Source organism: Rhamphochromis longiceps, linkage group LG1, assembly GCF_057381845.1.
Source record: "Rhamphochromis longiceps isolate RC_006_pf linkage group LG1, R_longiceps_female_GT1.1, whole genome shotgun sequence".
In the NCBI taxonomy this organism is placed as follows: domain Eukaryota; kingdom Metazoa; phylum Chordata; class Actinopteri; order Cichliformes; family Cichlidae; genus Rhamphochromis; species Rhamphochromis longiceps.
The window spans coordinates 8,130,358-8,151,085 of NC_140557.1; the positions used below are offsets into that span (position 1 = coordinate 8,130,358).

The 20,728-nt window shown below is 40.3% G+C and overlaps 1 protein-coding gene across 2 annotated transcripts in view; it reads left to right on the plus strand.

Annotated features, from left to right (window-relative positions):
* LOC146678225 (AT-rich interactive domain-containing protein 3B) overlaps positions 1-20,728 on the plus strand; it is a 60,658-nt gene that overhangs the window by 17,329 nt on the left and 22,601 nt on the right. For both annotated transcript variants that reach the window (XM_085420455.1, XM_085420538.1), the window contains exons 3-4: positions 12,827-12,901; positions 13,569-13,641. In XM_085420455.1, coding sequence (XP_085276581.1) covers positions 12,827-12,901; positions 13,569-13,641 — 148 coding nt within the window. The remainder of the gene's footprint in view (positions 1-12,826; positions 12,902-13,568; positions 13,642-20,728) is intronic.

A 20,728-nucleotide genomic window follows, 5' to 3' on the forward strand; every position in this document is an offset into this window, starting at 1 on the left:
GCAGTTATGTATACTTTAAGCTGAACACCACTGTAGTAAGTGACCAAATATTTTCCAAAGTGTCTCGAGCTTTTGGTGTTGAGGTTGAAGCTGCGAGGAGGTGGGGGTTTTCTGTTTTTAAATCGGTCAATATTAGTCATCTTTAGGTATAAATATAAATATAATAATTAATATTTAAATACTTATATATTATTTAAGTTCAATTCAGTTTTGTTTGTATCATGCCAGATCACAAGAACAGTTGCCTCAAGGCGATTATCATTACTCCCCATCCATTTGAGAGATGAAGCTACTGCTGTCTAAATGTAGAGCAAGGTTTCAGTTCTTCATCTATAGATTGCCTACCTTGGTGTGGGCAGGTGGTCCTGCAGAAGGCAGTGGGAGGGGAAACGCATAGTTTACAAAACACACAGTTTTTAAGCCGTGTAAACTCTCTATTTGCACATGTTTGCCTAAATACATTTACATCTATTTTTAGTATAAAAAGCAAATAAAAAATTTGGCTCAGATTTAAATATTTAGATAGACTAAGCACAATACTTGCATGCCAAATTTCCCTTTATACCAGCCTGTGCAGAAAAAAAATGAACTTGCACAGGACCTTTTCTAAACTCAGTTTTGTAAGATATGTACAGTGCTGTGAAAAAGTATTTGCCCCTTTCCTTATTTCTTAGTCTTTAGCATATTTGTCGAATTGAAATTTTCAGATCATAAAAAAATTGTAATATTAGACAGAGATGATACACATTATGTAGTAGGACAGCGATCCGAAACACACTAGCAAGCGCACCCCTGAATGGCTAAAATTAAGCTTTTCGAGTGACCTATGTCCAGGCTCACATCAGATTAAGATGCTTTGTCCCGATCTCAAATAGGTTGTTCATGCTCGAAAATCTTCTAATATGGATTAATTAAAACAATTCTGCAAACAAGAATTGGCTAAAACTCCTCCACAGTGATGTGAAAAACACACTGCAAATTATTGCAGTTGCTTGATTGCGATGTTGGCTGTCATGGACGGCACAACCAATTACTGTGTTAGGGAGGTTTAGTTCTAGGTGTATTTTTTCACACATGGCCTTAATAAATGAAATTCTCAAATAAAACAGCTTTTTTCAGGTTATCTGTATCTAGTATTAAAAATGTGTTTAATGATTAGAAACATGCAAGTGTAACAAATGTGCAAAAAACTAAAAGAAAATAAATCAGGAAGGTAGCAAATACTTTTTCATTGCTCTATATATTCTGGTACAACTAAAAACAAACAAACAACAACAACAACAACAACAAAATTATGTAGGTCCCCTCATGCTGCCCAAACTGCTCTGACCTGTGAAGGTACAGACTCTATGTCTAGAGGTGTCCTTTGGTATCAGACATGATGACAGTCAGAGATCCTTTTAGCCCTAAGTTGGGAATTGGAGCCTCCATGGATTGAACTTGTTTTTTCAAGAGATCAAGACACCAAGTCAACACCTCTTTGTGATATTCCTTAGTCCATTCCTGAACACAAATGTGAATGGGTGCATTATCCTGCTCAAAGTAGCCAGTGCGGTTAGAGAATAACATGTTCATGTTCAAGCGGTGTATGTCTACCATTACTCCATTATCCTGTTCTAATGCCAACATGTCTATTGCGGGTACTTTTAAGTGGTGGACAGGAGATTGCGATGCAAGCTTTTTTACAGTGTTTTGAAGCTCTTCGCTAGTATTAAGGTTTTCATCCATGTGATCTTCTGTGGGAGTGGGCCACAAAGACCACCCATTTCACTCCATGTTTTAAGAGGCCTAGTGTGCTGATGATGGAATCAGTTGTTGTCATTCATTTACTTGCCACTTTTGGTAGCTGCTAATTATTGCAGACAGGTAACAACATCTGTCTTTTTGGAGATGCTCTAACTGGTTGTCAGTCCATTGCCACCCTGAGATCCATGCACTTATTCATTTCCCTGCTGCCAAACCATCAACTTCAAGAACTGATTATTAACTTGACATTGACAGTTGTCTTAATGTTATGGCTCATCAATGCATATGCTAAATGTATGTGGAAGCAGGTGTGGCTAAATGCAAGTTAAGCTGTTTGATCCCGATGGCCTGCCAATGACTTACATAGATGCTCGTCTGCTTTGGGTGTGTCTTCGTGTGATTTGTTGAATAAGAAATAGTTTCAAGTGCTTTGTAGAACCATTATGGTTATAAGTTCAAGCCATTTCCACTATATCTTAATGTATAAATGGTGACTGAGTAATGACAAGTAAGAATCTGGTTGATCAAGAAGTGTGAACAACATTATTCTATAGGTATTTGCAGTATTCTGCAAAGCACAATTGATCCCAATGAACAACCACGATATGGCATTTCTGGAAGAGTATGTTTTGTTACAAAGATAGCTTTCTCATTATTAAACTGTCAACAGACACTTTGATTTTTTTTTAGTTTTGATTTGGTAGTTTCCACAGTTACTGTGAGTTTTAGTGTTTGTTCGTTTCAAGGTTTTGGTCGTTTCAGCTATTCTCTGCACCCAGTAAAGATGTAGCATATTGACGGGCTGTGGAGATGAGCTCCAGATGCGTGACGATTGCAACATCTCGGCCCCGATCCCCAGGGGGTGCTGGCCTGTCAGCGGTGGAATGCCCCTGCACACTTAACGCTAGCTGAGAGGAAACAGATCCCTTTGGTTCGGAAGAGAGCGATCACATCCTATCGATTAGACTCTACATAAAGCTGTGAATTGGGCTTATGGTTTTAACATTTGATAGTGCAAATTCAGAGAGGCAGTCATAACATTAGCGTCTCAGATAGCGCGCCTACCCCCAGCCCGTATCTGCCCCACTGTTATAAGCCTGACAAAGAAGTAATTTACCCATCTGACTGCAGGCATTGCGACCTTTGTCATTTCACATGTAATTAAATGTGACGTGAAGGTTTTTTACTTGATTGTGAATATATCAAGTTCCTGCCACTGTCAGTATAATGAAAATGTCTATAAAGGCCTATCAGGTGTGTGTGATGTCTCCAGCTGCCATTAACGTGGGGGTGAAGTGGATGCTTGCTCTTTGAAAGATGTGAGATATGCAAGGTATTTTTAACCAAAGCTTTTAACCTACAAGTAGTAGCTAATAGCTCCTTTAGCCTCAATGCAGTGCTATGGCTTCTCGCTTAAAGAGTCGCCAGTGACACGTGGAGTCAAAATATACATTTATTATCCAGCCATTAGCTTTCAAGCTCTTCGAGAATCTTCATACTCTTGTGTCATTGTCATATAATCTAATATCTATCAAGTATGATAGAGGAAGCAAAGGGGATAGGCACCAAGGGGCCAATGTTTTACCTTAAAGTTAAGTTTTAATTATAAACACTATGGTAAGGAGTTAAAGTATGAAGTACTGTATGTGATTGACTAAAATGTTTGCCTGTGAAAGGGTCTTTGAACCAATGAGTGTGAACTTCTGGCCACACCACCCTACAAACGTTGCATTTGTGTGAGGCAGCGAGAGGGGCCAGCTATGTGATGGGGGATGGGGCCTCTGCCTGTGGAATGTGGTGTCTTGGTGAAAGGGCTGGAGCTGAACAAATGCAGTTTATTTGGCAAACCAGACCTGCTGGTCACCAACAGACATGTTTACCCAAGGACTAAATAGGGAGATTCACCTCTCTCCTCATGTCTATCTTTTTTGGTTCGAGTGCAGCCACTTTCTCACACTCTCTGGCTTTAAAATTGTACAAATGCATCGATCCATCTGGACGTTTGTTTTTCCCATCTGTGTGCCTGACTACCTGTCTATCTTTGTCTTTCTATCCATTACCTTTCACCCCCCACACCTTTCTTTTTCTCTGTTTCTCTTTTTCAGCTTTGTAATTGGAGTGATTAATGGAGGGAGGGGTGGTCTTGCCTGAAGGCCTGTTTTTCAGTGGCTTATTCAAAGGTGCAGCACCGCTGAGGCCAGGGCAGGTAGCAACACGTTCTGCCCCTGGACGTTTAGCCCCTTGTCCCCGCCACTTTGTCTGTTCCCTTAAAAGCCAGAAATCTCTCAAACATGACTGGACACTCAGAGGCAGGCACGCCCCTGGGTCCTGTTCTCTGCTGCCGGTCTGCTCTCATGTGATTTGTGACCTTTTTTATGCTCCATAATAATTCTTAATGAGAGCACAGAGTAAGGAGTGGATCTGGCCGTAAGCAAGAATTTTACCATATGTTCCCGAGTGGCAGTGAGATTTACTTACATCTTGTCGCACATGGGATCACGATTAGCCCTTTGTTGGCGGTGGTGTATGACCAGCTCACCATGAGATTATTTTCAGTAATTAGGAGATAAAGGACGCCATCCACTCAGCTCAACTTCCCATGCACCCACCACTCGCCCTCCACCCCCTCCTGATAGACAGTGCCCCAATAAATGATTCCTGGAGTCCTACAGAGGGATCAAGACCCCAATTATTTGATTAGGATTAGAGATGTCTGCCCCCGACATTGTTCGTTATTACTGCCATGCTGAGAGGAAGCACATTCACTTTCTTTGAGATCGTGAAGGCAAATTGGCAGATGGGCTAATTGATGGCTAGGCTTTTATTCTCTAGTAAATGTAGAAAACTAGGGATGCACCAGTTATCAACATACTTTTTTTTTTTAGTTTGTTTGCCTTTTTGACACGGATAGAATAAATAAATAAATCTTTCAAAAATAAATTTAAAGCTCTTTGTGACTATTTTTGTTTTGGGACACTGTGCAAAACAAAACTGTTGTGATACTACAAATAGACATCAGCAATTGTCATCTTATTTGGGAGAAAATAAACAACTGTAAATGTAATCTTCTTTATTCTCATGTCCAGTTTATTACAGAAATATAAACACGTGCTTGTATTTACTTATTTCAGATCTGCACGTTGCATTGTTACCAGCTTTTTAATAGCAGACAATGAATAATATTACTGGCCATTTCAGTCAACTATCCAAAAAATCAGGTTTAACAACAAAGCAGGCCTGTAGCCTCTTTCGTGGGTACTTCCCATTTATCACTATTGTTGGCTGCAATCCAGATATGTGCTGGAGGCCTTGATTGTGATTAAATTACTGCTGCCGTGTCTGTTTAAAAGATTTTCTTTGCTGAACTGTTTTGACAGGCAGCAATTTGGCTAAAAAAGATTAGTCCGGGAATGAGATGTTAAGAGTACCTGTGGGATGAGAGGGGCTCTCCTGTTATTGTGAGATCCTGTTTCTGGTGTACAGGAATGTTGGTGAATTTAAAGCCAACCTCCCTCCTATCTGTTCTGGCAGAGCTCGCACTGAACTTTCTGTTGCCCTTCATTTAGTGCCTGCGGTTGCTATAGGGATTTTGCTTGTATGAGCATGTATTTTGTTTTCATTGAGGTTAGGTGTGGCTGCCTTACATTGTTTATTTTAGTAAAACAGCAATTTGATGAGGGTCCTCTTTGAAAACCTGTGCCGTGTTACTTAAAGTAAGGTTGTGTTGATGAAGGTGCAGAGGAAGGTTAACTCTGGGAGCAGTGATCTTGCCCTCGTCTCAGTCTCTCTGGCTTGGCGGTAGATGACTGAGGATGATGAGTATTGACTTATGCTGTGAGATTGCGTCCGGAGGGGGCTGGGGACTTCCCTGTGTTTGCACATCCAGGGCTATTGATTTGGACTGCCTGTTCAATGGCTGCGGCCCAGGGGACTTGGTTTGCAATGTTCAGCTGTGTAGGGTGCGACACAGGGCTGTAACGGTGCGTGAATAAGGAAGACGGGGGTTATGGGTATGTCTCAGGGCTAACAGGGTTCTAATATGGCACAGACATGCGCCTCTTGTCATTAGCCTTTGTTTAGTCTACAGGGTCACTCTTGCAGTCTGCAGAACAACAACTATTTTGTACTCCATGCTTTAGATGAGCTTGCTTTTACTCCCATCCCAACAGTCATCAACCTGTTATCTATAGTATGAAAACGACCTACTTCCCTCAGGTGCAGTACTGCTTACAGGCTATTCAAATGGATGCTAATCTGTTTTAAAAAACAAATGTGGAAGTTTTCTTAGTCTATTTTTCCTCCCAGCTGCTTTTAATATCTTAAAACAATTCCCAACTAGTTGAAAAGTGATTATTTTCTAAGCTGAGTGGTTGGTATTTGAGTCTCCTCCATCTGCCTTCATCAGGAGTGAAGGCAAATCACATGATGCTTTTATTAAGAGCAAGCCTCTTCATCTAATAACAGCACCGCTATCAAATTGGAGAAGTGCTGTCAACATCCTGAGCAATCAATGCCATCCATCCCCCTCTCCCCAAGCAGCAGCCATTAACCCTTCTTGTTCCGGCATGCCTGGCCTCACTAAAATGGTGGCTCTTCCTCAGACATCTTTCTATAATGGCTGAGTAGAATTACCTCCAAGCTATTCACCAACATTCAAGTATGAGTGCGTGCTGTGTTGTTTGTCCAGTGCAGGGTGATTCAAAGAATGTCGGCTTGTTAAAGGTTGTGCACTGAAATGTGTGGCAGTAATGTTGCACAAATGCACACTGCATTTGTCTGCATTTTTATTTTATTTTTTGCCAAAATTGCATGTTTTACTCAAGGACCAGCAGATTAACGCTATCTCTGTCAGTGCCTACCTTTTTCTTTCTTTCTTTTTACTGAGATGATTTAACAAAAACTGCATAATTAAATATTAGCTTTAGCTTTATAGTGGAGCCTGGTTTTTATTCACCTGTGTGCTACAAAGTCTTTAAAGTCAATCTATGAAAATGTTCATCATCTCTGGGAAGCTTTGGCCCCCATTTAGAAACGATTTCTATGGGGAGAACTTGTCCAGGCACAGAGGTGTGATCTGTATGTCAACGTGTGCACAGATTTTCCTTCATCCCCCTGTGGGATGACAAACTCCTGCACACTAATGGTCATCTACCTTATTCTTATCCCTGATTTGGCGCTGTGCCAGTCAGTCACGTATGGCCGTAATGTGATTAGGCCACCCACAGCCTGTCCAGTAAACCTGCTAAGAGCATGTGAGAAACGGCGAGAGAACACAGGCTGTTTAAACATATGAAGGCTTCTGTTTATCTTCCACCCAACACACACACACACACACACGTATAGACATCCGCATGTGTAACTAGTACAAATGCATAGACACACACACATACACGTGCCATACCTGGAAAAGATATATAATATCATTTGACCCTAATTGAAATATTAGCTCACATAAATATACTCTGGCCATAAGTTCAAAATGTAAAAACTGTCTAGAATCTATACTGCACTAAAAAAGTTACTTGAAGTATAGGTGCTAATGTAAAGACACATGTTTCCAGCAGTTCATTGAAGCAATTACAAATTATATCAGACAAGCCAGGCCTTGTATATGACTGCCATAAATATAAGCAGGGTGTGGGAATCGCTTTCTTTAAGAACTGCTTTCTGGGTTGAGCACTGAAAGTGATGTAGGGTATGAATCGACTTATCGTAAGGAGTGTTTCCAACATTTCACTATCCACTCTAGCATTTAAAACAACAACAACATAGTGTTAACATTCCTCAGCTGACCAAGGTCTCAATTCAAGAGCCAACATGTCTATTCAGGGTTAATCGCTTCCATCTTACTGTGCTTTTTTTGACCCAACTGAAGAAGCAGAGGGTCTTCTATAGAGCCATCTGAACGTATTCACATTCTTACAAGTGGCAGCTGAATTTACACTCTAAGACTTAATTATAGGGAATCTGTCATAGTAGAGCCTGAGCTCGGCACTCATTTTTAGGGAGTAAAATATCCAGCTATTGATTTTATTTTTTTTTACCATATACAAAAAGATAGTGTGACACTATTTTCCATTTTTTGTTATGTCACATTTTAATACATTTTCCAATAATGTTTAAATAATTAGGAACCTAACATGAAAACAGGGGAGTGTCACTATGTACGTTTGTGTGCTGCAGGCATCACTGAGGGTTAGAATATTTCCAATGACTAATTTAATAGTGTTAATCATTTCAATCATTTCAAACCATTAATCACATTCGTCAAGAAGTAGCTTTCTTTTCCTTACTATTTTCTTTTTCTTTTTCTTGCTTGTATGCTTGCTGATTCTGACGCTGGGTACAACTGTTCATTTTCAAAGTGCTGATGAGCTATGCTGTTTCTATGGCTGTGAACTGTCTTACTTTCCGCCTTGCTTGTTTACAGCTTCCTGGCTCAGATAGAAAGAAGAAATTTTCTGTTGAAAACTAGTGAGGGAAGCAACATTTAGGCTTCTGTTCAGCATGCCACATTCATCCCTAGTTAAGAGTAGTTTCCTTCATTCAGTTTTCACTTCATTCATCACTGTAGATTAGAGTCAAAGCTACTCTGATGGATACAGTATGTGAGAAGACAGTTTATAATATCATCAGTGCTTATCTTCTGTAATATAATCTGGTGACAAAATGGAAAAAATATTAATATGCAGACATATTGGACAATATATGTGGAAATGGTTATCCGTCAGCCAAAAACTGATATCTTATTTCGCCTCTACTTTGAAGTTGTTGGTTTAAAGACCAAAAAAGTATTGTAAAAACATCAACATTGATCCAGCAAAGTGGTGCAGACATTTCATTTTAGCAGGAAGGCAGTTAGTTGTTGTGGCTTTGGTTAAGATGTCTAGTTGAAGTAACTGATAATACCTTTTAAAGTCGTTGTCTGTTTCATCACATGTTAGTTTGCAGTTAACTGTTTTTATCTTGGCCACCATCTGCTCTTTATCACATCAGCCACTCTACTTTTCCTTTATTGCAGCTGAAGAGGAAAAACTGAAGGTCGTGGTTTAGAGCAGGAAAGCACTCCACAGTTGCAGTAGTCTAATGTGTGTGTTTGTGTCGGTTTTAAATGTGTGCTTGTATTGTGTGTTTTTAAATTAAAAACAAAAAACAACAACATATAAACTTTAAAGTAGTCACATTATTACATTTCTCCTCATCTTTCACCTTTGTTTACAACAGTGAAACTGTAATTACCCTTTATGCTCGTTGTTCTCAGCCTCATAAACAACACCACAAAAAGTTAAATTTACATCAACTGGCATAAGCTGCACTTTGGTGTGTTTTTGGCCGCTCGTACGCATCTCAGTTTTTGAAACCTTGCTTAAACAGTGACTAGTTTTGCTGCCATTTTAAGGATATTTCAGTACAGAAGCTCAGAGATTCAGATGTACAGCGGTTTTCATTTTGACAGCAAATTTTGTTTTAGTTTCAGTCATAGTCTTTTGACTAAAATGCCATTTAGTTTTAGTCATAATTTAGACATTTATTCTGATATTTAGTCAGAAATAAGCCTAATTATCATAAGATTATCACAGACTAAATCCAAAGTTGATTCAGCTCACTAAAGTCTCAAGTGTAAAAGTTTGCCATGTTTTTTCCAGGGAGAGTTGTTCCACGCGTTTTACAAAGCGTCTTATTTTCCTTGACATCAAATGTTGAACGTGTCCATGTGTCTACTCTTCTCTTCCTCCCAAATCTTGACATTCTTGAAATTTTGTCACGTTTTCATGAGAAACTGAGAGCATGCGAGCTCCCCCCTCACTACCTGTCTTTGCGGCAGCAGCTCAAATGTGCGCATCTAACCTTACTGCACAAGGAGATTACTTCTGATTGGATCACCTCAAAACTCCTCCTGCCTTTTTACACAACTTAATTAGTTCTGATTTGATCATTGAATCGCATTTTCATCTTGTTTTTATTTGCTGATGAAAATGCCAGTACATTTCATCGTATTTATCATCCTCTTGCATTAGTTTTTATTTAGTTATTGTCTCGCTTTCGTCAGGGAAAAAAGGTATTAGATGAAAATATGCAGAAAATTATTGATCCATGAAATTAATACTGTTGTACAGAGAGATGAGACTTTCTGGAAATAATTTCTGTTTCGTTGTTTCTGGTTTTGACGTCTTCTCTTCCTGTACCTCTTGTTGTGGAGGTTTTGATGTGGAGTTTTTGTTTTTGCTGACAATGGTTATTCAGGAGAACACTGCAGAGAGTACTGACACCCTCAGCGCTGGTATAAATGGTACAAAGCGACACTGTTGTCGCTGTTTGCACGCAACATGAACAATGCGGTGAGAATAATAGGCCTAAGGCATAGAGAAGGTATATGTGTGGGCAACTAGGTGGGAATGAAATGTTAATAACCACTGGTCTGCAAATACATCTTTAGTAAATTCTTAGATATTAGATGTTACTCCTTTCACTGAACGAGGAATAGATAATTAGACAAAGTAATAGAAGATCTGGTGCCTCTTGTTGTATTGTCTGAAAGATTAGAAAAAGTATGTCAACTGTAGAAAGCATTTTCTTTAATATTATTATATTCGTCTTTTAGATATGGGACTAGATGTACTCACAAGTGAGGATATAGCAGTAAGCCTTTCATTGACTGGACACTGGTGTTCTGTCACTTTAGACCTTTGTTCCAGGCTAACATCAGGAACACCTTGACCCCTGCACTCCCATGACACAAGTGTCACTCAGGGAAGTGTGATGTTTGTATGCGTGCCTGCAACCCATACGCTACAGTCTGCTTCTTTTGTTTTAACATCTAACACTGATGAACTGGGAGCTAATTGTAATGTTGCAAGTCCCAAAATAATTTACTTTGAATAAGAGCACCTGTTAAATAGTAAGAATTTTTGGACTATGAATCAATAAACAAACACTTTGTGTCCTCTCAGTGCAGAAACGTAACCATCTTGATCTTGAAATATTGAACTCGGGGTCACAGAATGGGGAACATCCTGTTTGTATAAAAGGTGCTGCCAGCAGTTTTTTCCTAACCATGTAGAACTACATATGGCTGCAATGTGAATTATCTTCCCTTATAATCATTTATAATTGTTAAAGTTTAACAGACGTGGTCAATTGTGAGCAAAGGTCTATAGGCCCTTCAGATGTACCATAACTTATGTTTACTTTTACATGATATGTTAATCTGGATCACATATAAGAGATTGTATAATATAGGAAGCTGTTTTTGATGATGAAAAAGGTTTTGTTGTGCACACATTTTCAATACAACACTTCACAGTCTGTGAAGTCCAGTAGGATAACGTAGTGTTGATTTTTTTTATTTTTTTTTTAAGTTTTGAACATTGAACTTTAGAACTATACGTTTTTTACACAGGGGAAGCATTTTCGAACAAACCCTTTTATGGTTGCTCAAGGAAAAGAAAACATTTTATCACATGTCGTCATTGCCCCTGTTAACAGCATTGCAGCATTGGATAGTTTGTGCTTGTGGTGTGGTGCAGACCATGTTTGCCCTTCTAAATAGCAGATGTCTCATTTTGTCTTCATGCTTTTGCCTTGAAACCCACCATTTGCAGTAGGTTTTCAACTTGATGGCTGATGGTATTTGTATAGGGAGCAATTGTTGACAACCGTTACACATACTGAGAGTGAGAGGGTGAAAATGACTTGCTCTCAGGGGCCTTGACAACCTTTGCCCCCCTGGCTCTTGTTTCAGGCCCTGTAATTGCCACTGACCAATGGGCTCCTGGTTGAAACTAGACTCCAGGCTGCAGCTATTAACGTCCCCCTCCAAACGGATCTTGTTTTGATTCCTGATGCTTTTATAGGTTTTGTCTTTAGGAGACATTCCTGGTCGGCACATACCGTGCACCCCTTTCTGCCCTTATTTTCCTTCCTTCCCGTCTTGTGGGGCCATTGGCCCCCCCTTCCTGCACTCACAAACATACACATAGCCTTGATCAGCTTTTGCGTTTGTGTGTATGTGTGTGTGAGTGTACGTGTGTGTGTGTGTGTGTATGTGTGGGCGCCAAGGCTGCTGACCAGCCCACCCTTCTCTGGCCCCTCCTGACTGCCATCTACACTCCATGAACTTGGCCACCCGTCACAGCTGCGTTAAGATTGAAGGATGGGGGGCCCTTGTATCCAGCTGGGTCGGAAGACATTGTTGGGGGCAGGGCAGGCCCAGATGCAGATGGTTTAGGTCAAATGGAGATGTTTGAGGATGAAGGGGGAGGGGGGATTTAGGAGCTCAGAGGTACCATAACTCCAGAGGTTACTACTTCAACCCCTGGACTATGCACCCTTAGTCTTTGAGTATATATTTGTTTTGATAAGTGTGTATTGCAGATTGTACTTTGTCCTATCTAGCTTAGCGAATGCGCCACTTTTAAAGCTTGTTGCAAACTATTTGAAGGGAATTCAGGCTTAACTTAATAAATGTTTGGTGTAACAACAGATGAATACATTTTTTTTTTTCATGGAAATGAGTTAGTTTTCTAAAAATAATAAATTTGTATATACATTAGTGTTGCAGTATATGTTTTTGCTTGATTAAACAAATGTTAAACTGGAAGAATGTGGGTTCAATGGGAAGCATTCACATTTACGGCAAAGTTCTTTATGTTATGGACTCCTTGGCAAGGGTTTGAGTCCAACACAGAGAGGGTCGTCTCCTCAGCCGATTCAGCACCCACAGACTGGAGCCTTAACATTTTGTCGAAATTTCCCAGTGGAGATGCAGTTAACAATGTGCCTATTTGGGATTGTCAAATCACACATTACCTACTTCTGCCCACCTGAAATTAGTGCAGCTAATTTCTAAGTTTGCTCTATGCAGCCAACTTCCCAACTCACCCAAATGGAGCATTTTCAGTAGTATTTTCAGTAATTTGTATATTTCAGTAGTTAGAATGCATCTGAAGCAGACTGTCTCCTGTTTTGTGTCAAAACTTGAATTACCTAAAGTTATCCAGAGCTGATGTGTGAAAACCTGCTTATTTGTTTGTTTCGTTTTTTTACTGACCTCATCTGTATTTACTCTCATTTGTTGCAGAATGGCAGTGCAGGATGGGCAGATGAGGCTGACAGCAGCAGAGGAAGAGGAGAGGCCTCCAGAGACTTTGCTAAGGTGAAAAACAAAATCAAGGAAAAAAACAAATAAAATCCCAAAAGTTTTGTTACAAAAGTAGCAAAAGGAGCCCTTTATGACAGTTATGTGATAACATACATTCTCATTTCAGTAGCACATGTGGGACATGTATATAGGTCAACCTTTTGAAGTATTATACAATTGCAGAACTATAAAAATGCAGGATCTATGTGTTCCTGAAACTCTAAGCCAGCTTCAAAGAACTAAAAGTGTCAAAGCCTGAAAGATTCATCTGTGCACACCTCAAAGATAACAGTTAGCTGCTGACATGTATGTTTTGTGGTTAAGTGAGATGAAAGCATGTGTTCTAAAAAGAACATTTCAGGGAGAAAAAAGAACAAATGTCTTCCAGACAAACATTATGTATAGAGTATATGAGTCATAACAATGGTGCAATTACAACGTTTTGCAATGCTATTATGAACTATCATCATACAGTCTAACATTAAAAAGAGCAGTAGAGAAAATACAGACATTCAGGATTAAGCACTGGACAATAAACTGTATACTTAAGCACTTTGAGGCGACTGTTGTTGTGATTTGGTGCTATATATAAAATTGAATTGAGTAGACACTGTGGCTGAGCAGCCACACAGCTCTACTTTTAGCAAACAGTACCCTAATAACGTTCTATTTTTCTTTACAGCTGTATGAGCTTGATAATGACCCAAAAAGAAAAGAGTTTTTGGATGATCTCTTTGCCTTCATGCAAAAAAGAGGTAAGCATACAAAAATATTATTTTACTAATATCAGATCCTGTGGCTTGGCATGTACTGGATGGAGCATTGAATTGGAGGTTTATTCGGGACCTAGATAACTTTTAGACTTTAAGGAAGACTACAAGTTATCATCATTATACTTCAAAGTTATAATATTTTCTGAGATGGAAATTATTATATTGTTGCATTCCTACTCTCAAAACATGTAGGGTGCTTTAAACTTTAACTTTCAGTGTGACTCTATGGGAATTGCCACAGATGTGTTACTAAAGTTAATTTCTTTTTTTAGAGAGCACCAGGAATTTCAGTGTTGATTGAGCAATGTCACACCTGCAGCACAAATAGATTACTTCTTCATACAATTGCTAGAAGCCATACAAAATCAACGAGGATGAAAGTACATACAGAATGTAACTCCTTGTCTGATGCCAGTGAAACATGTTTTGCCACTAAACAACTCACACACTGGCTGAGAAATACTTCATTAATTCCCCTCTCAAGCATAAAGGCCATAAGGTATCAGCAGGTAAGATCTGCCTCAGCTGATCCTGTGTTTCTGTAGCATCAGAGTCAAGTGGATCTGGCAGTGGCCTAGCTTAGTTGGCCAGCAGGCTTCATGGATCAGCTGACTTTGTGCTGCTTTGACACTGCTTACGAGACCTGTCTGACCAGGGCTGCTAATGCACTTAGGCTTTTATCAGACAAACCTATTGCAAAGCAAATTACACTGCTTGAGCAATACCTCCCAAGGTGAATCACAATGTTATTACAGTGGTGCATACTTCACATTATGTTTTGGCAGGCTGTGATAGGTGATGATAATCTGTGAGTGTGTGTGTGTGTGGTTCACTTCAATATGTTTTGCTACAGGCTTCAGTGGTCGGTACCGTACATGAGTGAAACTTTATTTGATGCATAGTTTGTTTTGTCGGACTGACAGATGATCACTTTGTGCAATTATTATTTTTTTGGGTAAATGGGCTCGTGTGCATCGACACCTATGTGTATGTACTTGCATATGTGTGTTTACCCACTAAGGTGCACGAGAGCAGCAGCTTCTGAGAGACTGGTTAGGTCTTACCACCCAGAGGTCTTGTTTGGTGGGTGATGAATTAAGCCGAGTAGGAGAGGGAGGGACGGGATCTGTCAAGGCCCTGTTAGCATCTCTGTCCAGTGGCAGACGCTGGGAGTGGCTGCCTGACCCTTTACTCACGCTGGTCAGATGGAGAAATCCATCAAGCTGACTAAATCGCCACCTGACAGCAGATAACTAGCTGATTACAGTGTCACATTATTTTTCATGCAGTTTGAAACGAGTCAGCACAAACATTGAGTGAATAATAACACTGATTTAAAACAAACAAATTAACATGTAACTTGTAAATTATATTGCCATAAAGTAAATTAGGACAAAGCACAGTCCTGGTAACTCTTTGGTGTTTAACTTGTTTAACTGAATTACATTTCCAAAGAGAATTATCGTGAGTGTAACTGGAATCGGCTTACGCGTTTCAGGTTCCCATGTCAACATTAATACAGGTGATCAATATTGAGTCCAAGAGTCAGTGCTAGTTGTTGCAGTTATCACTAAATTTCCAGAGTGCTCATCTACAAGAGAAAGATACTGAAAAGACAAAGGAAAGATATTGTGAGATTAAAAAGTATTATTTATTTGAATAGTTTTATTTTACAGTTACAAGTGCAAAGTTGAAATCTAAATATCCATGGCTGCACAGTGCTTTAAATATAGATGCAGGATATGACATTAGAGACTTGATGAAACCATTGTACAAGAGAGGGTATAATTTCAGCTAGACTAGAGTGCCGTCTTCACCCCTCCCTTAAGTCAGGAGCCACTTGGCTGACCTATGCTGTCCCTCAAGCCGGAGTCTTAATCATAGGGCATTGCTTGGCTGGATTTCTTTTACACTCAGTGCCAAGAGTAAATGAGATGAAGAGCAAGCCTCTCTAAGCTCTTATTCACGCTACCCTCTAATTTCTGTGCATTGGCTCCTCCCTCCATTTCATTTCATAGATATGTTGTCAAGATTATTGCAGTCCATTTTTTGTAATTAAAGAGCACTTAGGAAGCCTGTTTTGTTTTTTTTTCTTTAAATGCAATGTCATTATTTGAGACTTTCTAAGAAGGGCGTAGCAAAGGGAAAATACCTCTTAAATTGAATGAGATTACAAGTGGACTCTGAAAAATGAGGCAGAGTGTGAGGTTAAGTTAAATCCAGTGGAAACTCTGGCGAGAGTGAGACAAATGGTGAAGTGCTTTTCCCACCTTGGCGTGGGGCCTCTGAGCCCTGAGAGGGAAGCAAACGGCGGAAGGAAAACTTACGAGGGATTCGCATTTCCTGCCTCTGCTGCTTAAAAACAGGCACATGTGTTTGTGTGTGTGCGTGTCTGTGCGTTAATGCTTGAGGAATTTTACCAGCTGTCCTAAATAGAGTCTGAGTGTAAAGGGAACCCATTGATGGGCTTTGAATCACAGACATGACAGAAGACACACATACAACCCCCCGCCTCTTTTTGTCACAGATGACCACTGTAGGGTCAGAGGAATATTTGTTACATCCATTACTGAACCCAGCCAGCTTTCACCACTGACCTCTGTGCTATTTGTTGCTTGTAAGGAGCTCAGCCTCATTCAGCTGGAGACCCTCATGTATATATTAGTCATTTGCTCCAGGTAGAAACATTAGCTAATGGCCTGACATGTACATGTAAATGCACTAGGGCTGCTCACATAGAAAGAGCGCGGGTGGAGGATATTAGCCAAGATGAGTTACGGTGACATCACTGTTCATTACATCCATTACAGGTTTTCCTGTCTCACCCCCAATTGCTGCAAAGAAAGCTTGGCGGTGGCTTGATGCTTTTAACCACCTCAAAGGTTTCGATTAAGCATATGGGTGATTGTTTGTTTTGGTTTGACACTCGACCGCTTTGTCATTGGGGATGGGGGTTTGGACCAGGAGGTGGGCTTTTGAGAAGGTGGGGGAGCAGGCAGTAAATGAGGCAACAGTTGCTCGATGAAGAAAAAAAAAAAAGGGAAGAAACTCAGAGAGTGATGCAGCCAACTGCCTGTCAGTGCTGTCCACTTGAGATGATTAATGGCCACGAGCTGTGATGGACAGAGCCAGAGAGGGAGAGAGAGAGAGGCTCCTGTTCAGTGAAGTCACCAGTCGAGAACCCCTGCCCCGCCCCACGAAGTGTTTTACTCGTTCTCCTCTCACCAGAAAACCACACACATCGTGGTCAGAGATCAAGATCCATCTCAGTGTGACACTCTTAATTGGAAGTGTAGCTTCAGCTTAAGAGGGACCACATGCTGTGCTATCACAGCTTTAGAGTTATTTTAGAGGAAAATCCCAGATTTAGCTCTGTTAATAGTAATAAAGTGGTAAGCAGGACTTGTCTGTGTGATTAAATTATAGTCCTGATGTTGTGGCTAGGGGAAGATTTATAGAATGAAATGAAGGGTTCTTATTTAGCTGTAGCTCCACAGTGAATTGCACGAGGAGAGCAGTGTTTGTTCCTTTGAAGCTCCCAGAATTTGCTGCAGGAGACAGAAAAATGGCACTAAAGGGATTTTGATCAAAACAGAGCAAGTCAGCAATTTAGTGACGTAGCATTATTTGCATATTCCTTTACACTCAATTTCTTTTTGACTAAAAAACAAATGTTAAACATGCCTTTGTATTACCTTTTACAAAGCACAGCATTTTTCGCTCCAAGGTTTAGATGGATTTTATTTGAAGTATTTGTGGTGTGGGAACAGTGGCCTCCCAGCAGGACATTAGAGGAAGTTCCCCAACTGTAACCCAGAGACCGAGTGCTCTGTCCGCACCAATTACAGCATGAATGGGCTCTGGGGGATCCACGTATGCATTATATTACTCCCCTGGTCAGCCTCACACTGGCCCTCGTAACAGGCAGCCCCTCTGTACAAACACCACACCACAATAGGAACATTCTCTGGCTCTGTGATATGGACTCGTTTTCCTTTAGTTAACACCCCACAACTTCTGGAAAGTGGCAGCACCTGGTTGGTTTAACAACAAAGTCCAAGGTTTTGTGAGCATATTTGTCCATTTCAGATGAAGTGTTGGGTTATAGTTAAAAGGATTTTTTTTTTCAGGTGGTGGTGGCGGTGGTGAGGTGTAGGGGCAGAACTAGAATCCTGCTAATTGATTTGGCAGGTAAAAGGCTGTAGATGTAAAAGTTTTCATTCATAATTTTGTGATAACCTTGTTTTCCTATTACAGTTATAATCTGAATCATGACAGGTCTTCTCCTTAAAGCCTGTGAAGCATGTTTTACACAGAATCCACCAATAAAATAGAAAGAAGAAATGACATTATGTCCTCTCTTTTCATTCCCGTCCTCTTCCTTTGCACACACTGAATTCTCCTCCCCTCTCTGTTTATTGTGCTACAGTTACAACCGCTGAAACTTGATAACACCATGGGGGATAGGGTTGGAGGGCCGCACTGTGGCCTGCTTGCTTGGTGAGACCGAGGGAAGGAAGGACTGGCTGGATTAAGGGGCCTCCTGTCCTACGCACAATGATTAATGATCTCTAAATAAGTGGAGGCAAGTCTTTTAGATATGGTAACCCTGATAGACATCAGACATGTGACTGTCACATGTCTGATGTCTGTGAAAAAGACAAAAGAAAGGATGAGGGATGAATGTGGCCAACATGGAAGTAAGAGCCGAGTGCAGACGGGGTGCCAGGGTTACTGAGGAGAGGTTAAAGGAGACATCAGGCAGCTTGTATGGGAGAACGCAGTGTTCTTTGATTTCCCTTTCAAAGCACTTTGCCAGTGGTCTGAAACTGACTGAGGTTACCAATCAGACTGAAAGATAATGAGGGAACTGTACAAGAAGATTAGAACTGGTAGTAAAGGGGCCCTTCTCTCAGCATAGGGTGGAAACCCAAATGATACATAGATTCCAACCACCGCTTTCTAATCATTTTCCAAAAGAAGAGATGAAACTCTGCCTTTTGGACACATCCTCCCATGCATTTTTCATCAAAGATTTGGTGGTAACTGCCCTGATACATTTGAGGGTTGAGATTGTCTTTGGTTTGGGCAAACCCCACCCATCCCCTGCCAAATTACAGCCCAGCCTTAAGGGCACAAGCATCTAGAGTGGTTATCCATTTCCTTCAAAACAAAAGGAAATAGTAGTTTTCCTGATGTTTTGCGTGTGGGATGGTTTATTGTGGGAAGCTTAGATTAAAATCTTGTGACTTTTTATTTTTTTTTGTTTTTGCTTCTTTCTTTCCAACTAAGGCTACTCTTTGTGTCCTTTCCTCTCTGTGTTTCTTCATCCCAGCCCCCAATTACTTCCACCCCCTGTTATTTCCTCTGTTCTGTGGCCAGACTATTCCACAGCCCTAGATTGCCACTGTGCTGTCCATCTTTAATTACAACCGTACTGTACTGGGATTTGAGACCCTAAATCGCCATGGTCATATGACCAGGCAAGAGGACAAGTGCAGGCCCTCAAACAGATTCATGCTTCCCAGTGAGGTCATCGGTCAGGGTAAAAATAATACTGGCTGGCTGCTCTGTCCATTCACCCATCTTGTTTTGCACTCACTGAAAAATACTTACAAGTGAATGCTCTTATGGGAAATGGGAAAGTAATAGGGTAGAGGATGTTATTGAATGGAAAAAATAACACGACTTGTGATACAAGTTGAATAAAATAGTAACGGTTTGAAGAAAGAAATTCAGAAAACTGTGGCTGAAAGTGAAACAGCAAGAAATCTGTTCCTCAAACAATGTATGCAATACAGGAACTTAAAATGTAGTATGTATATTCCTGCTTAAAGGAAGTAGGCCGCAGTGTATATTGTAAATTAAGTTAAAGAAACGCAAAGTTAAAAGTAAGAGATTTCAATAATTACAAATGATTTGTGTAAGTTGATTCATAAGCACATTAATAATATTGTGCCAAATCAAGCTTTTCTGTAAATATATGTATGCTTTTAATTTTGTATTTGTGTTCATTGGAAACTTGTTTACTTCATTGTGCTGTTTCATATAAAATATATTTAATCTTTAGGCAATCAAAATGGGGTTTGTGGTTCCATCGTAAAGCTTTCTGCGCACAGAATTCTCCTGTGATCGGCAAATTCCCTAAGCCTCTGCTATCTGTATATCTGCATGTCTTGCTTCTCCATCTGTGTCCTGTGTGTGCTCTTAAAGCAATGTTTCCTGGCCTCCACACCCTTGTGATGGATGGTATGAAATGCATTACAGCCCCCAGAGGAGCCCTACACCCGTACAATAGCCCTGAGCTCACTTCCACTGCAGCTTTGCAGCCTTGCTCCATAAGCCACACAGCAGCAGAGGTCTGAGTGCCTAATGGAAAACAAGACGTTTGATTTGAGGGAAGAAATGGACATGAAACACACAAGTGCTGTTGTCTCTTTGCCAGTGGCGCTTTAGTTGATGTGGTTTATTGTTTGGGGTACATGATTACATAAAGCCAGTGGTTACTTAACAAGTGGTGATATATTGAGTGTGAGATGAGTTATCATCATTTGCAGTTAGGCTTAAAATAAAATTTTCAGTGTTGCAGTATACAGTGTGTCATCATCAGTTTTCTAGTGGTTTACTTTCTTTTGTATCGTTGACTCCAAAAGAAAAAATAAATTGTAGAGTTTTAAGCCCTAAATTAACAAATAACCTTTATCGAGAATTCACTAAAAGGGTTTTATTGCACTTGTATGTTACTTACAAATGAAAGCTTTTTTCTGATGTTGATTTCATTTTCAGTCACTCTGCATTAGCATCAGCTAAGACCCTGAAAGGTAAACATATGACCCACTCTCATGGATCTTAGAAGTCAAAAGTAATTAGCATTGACAAGAGGTAAAATTTGCAAGATGAGTGCACAACCCCCAACAACCCCCTTATGTGCGTGAACAGATTCCCCTTTCTCCCAGGCTTATAGCATTTGATGTCTCCGGTATTGATCAGCGGTGCTCGGCCTCAAATGGTGCTCATCAGCTGATGGCTTTATCCGTCAATCCGGGTGGTCATTGATTGAAGCAGTTAG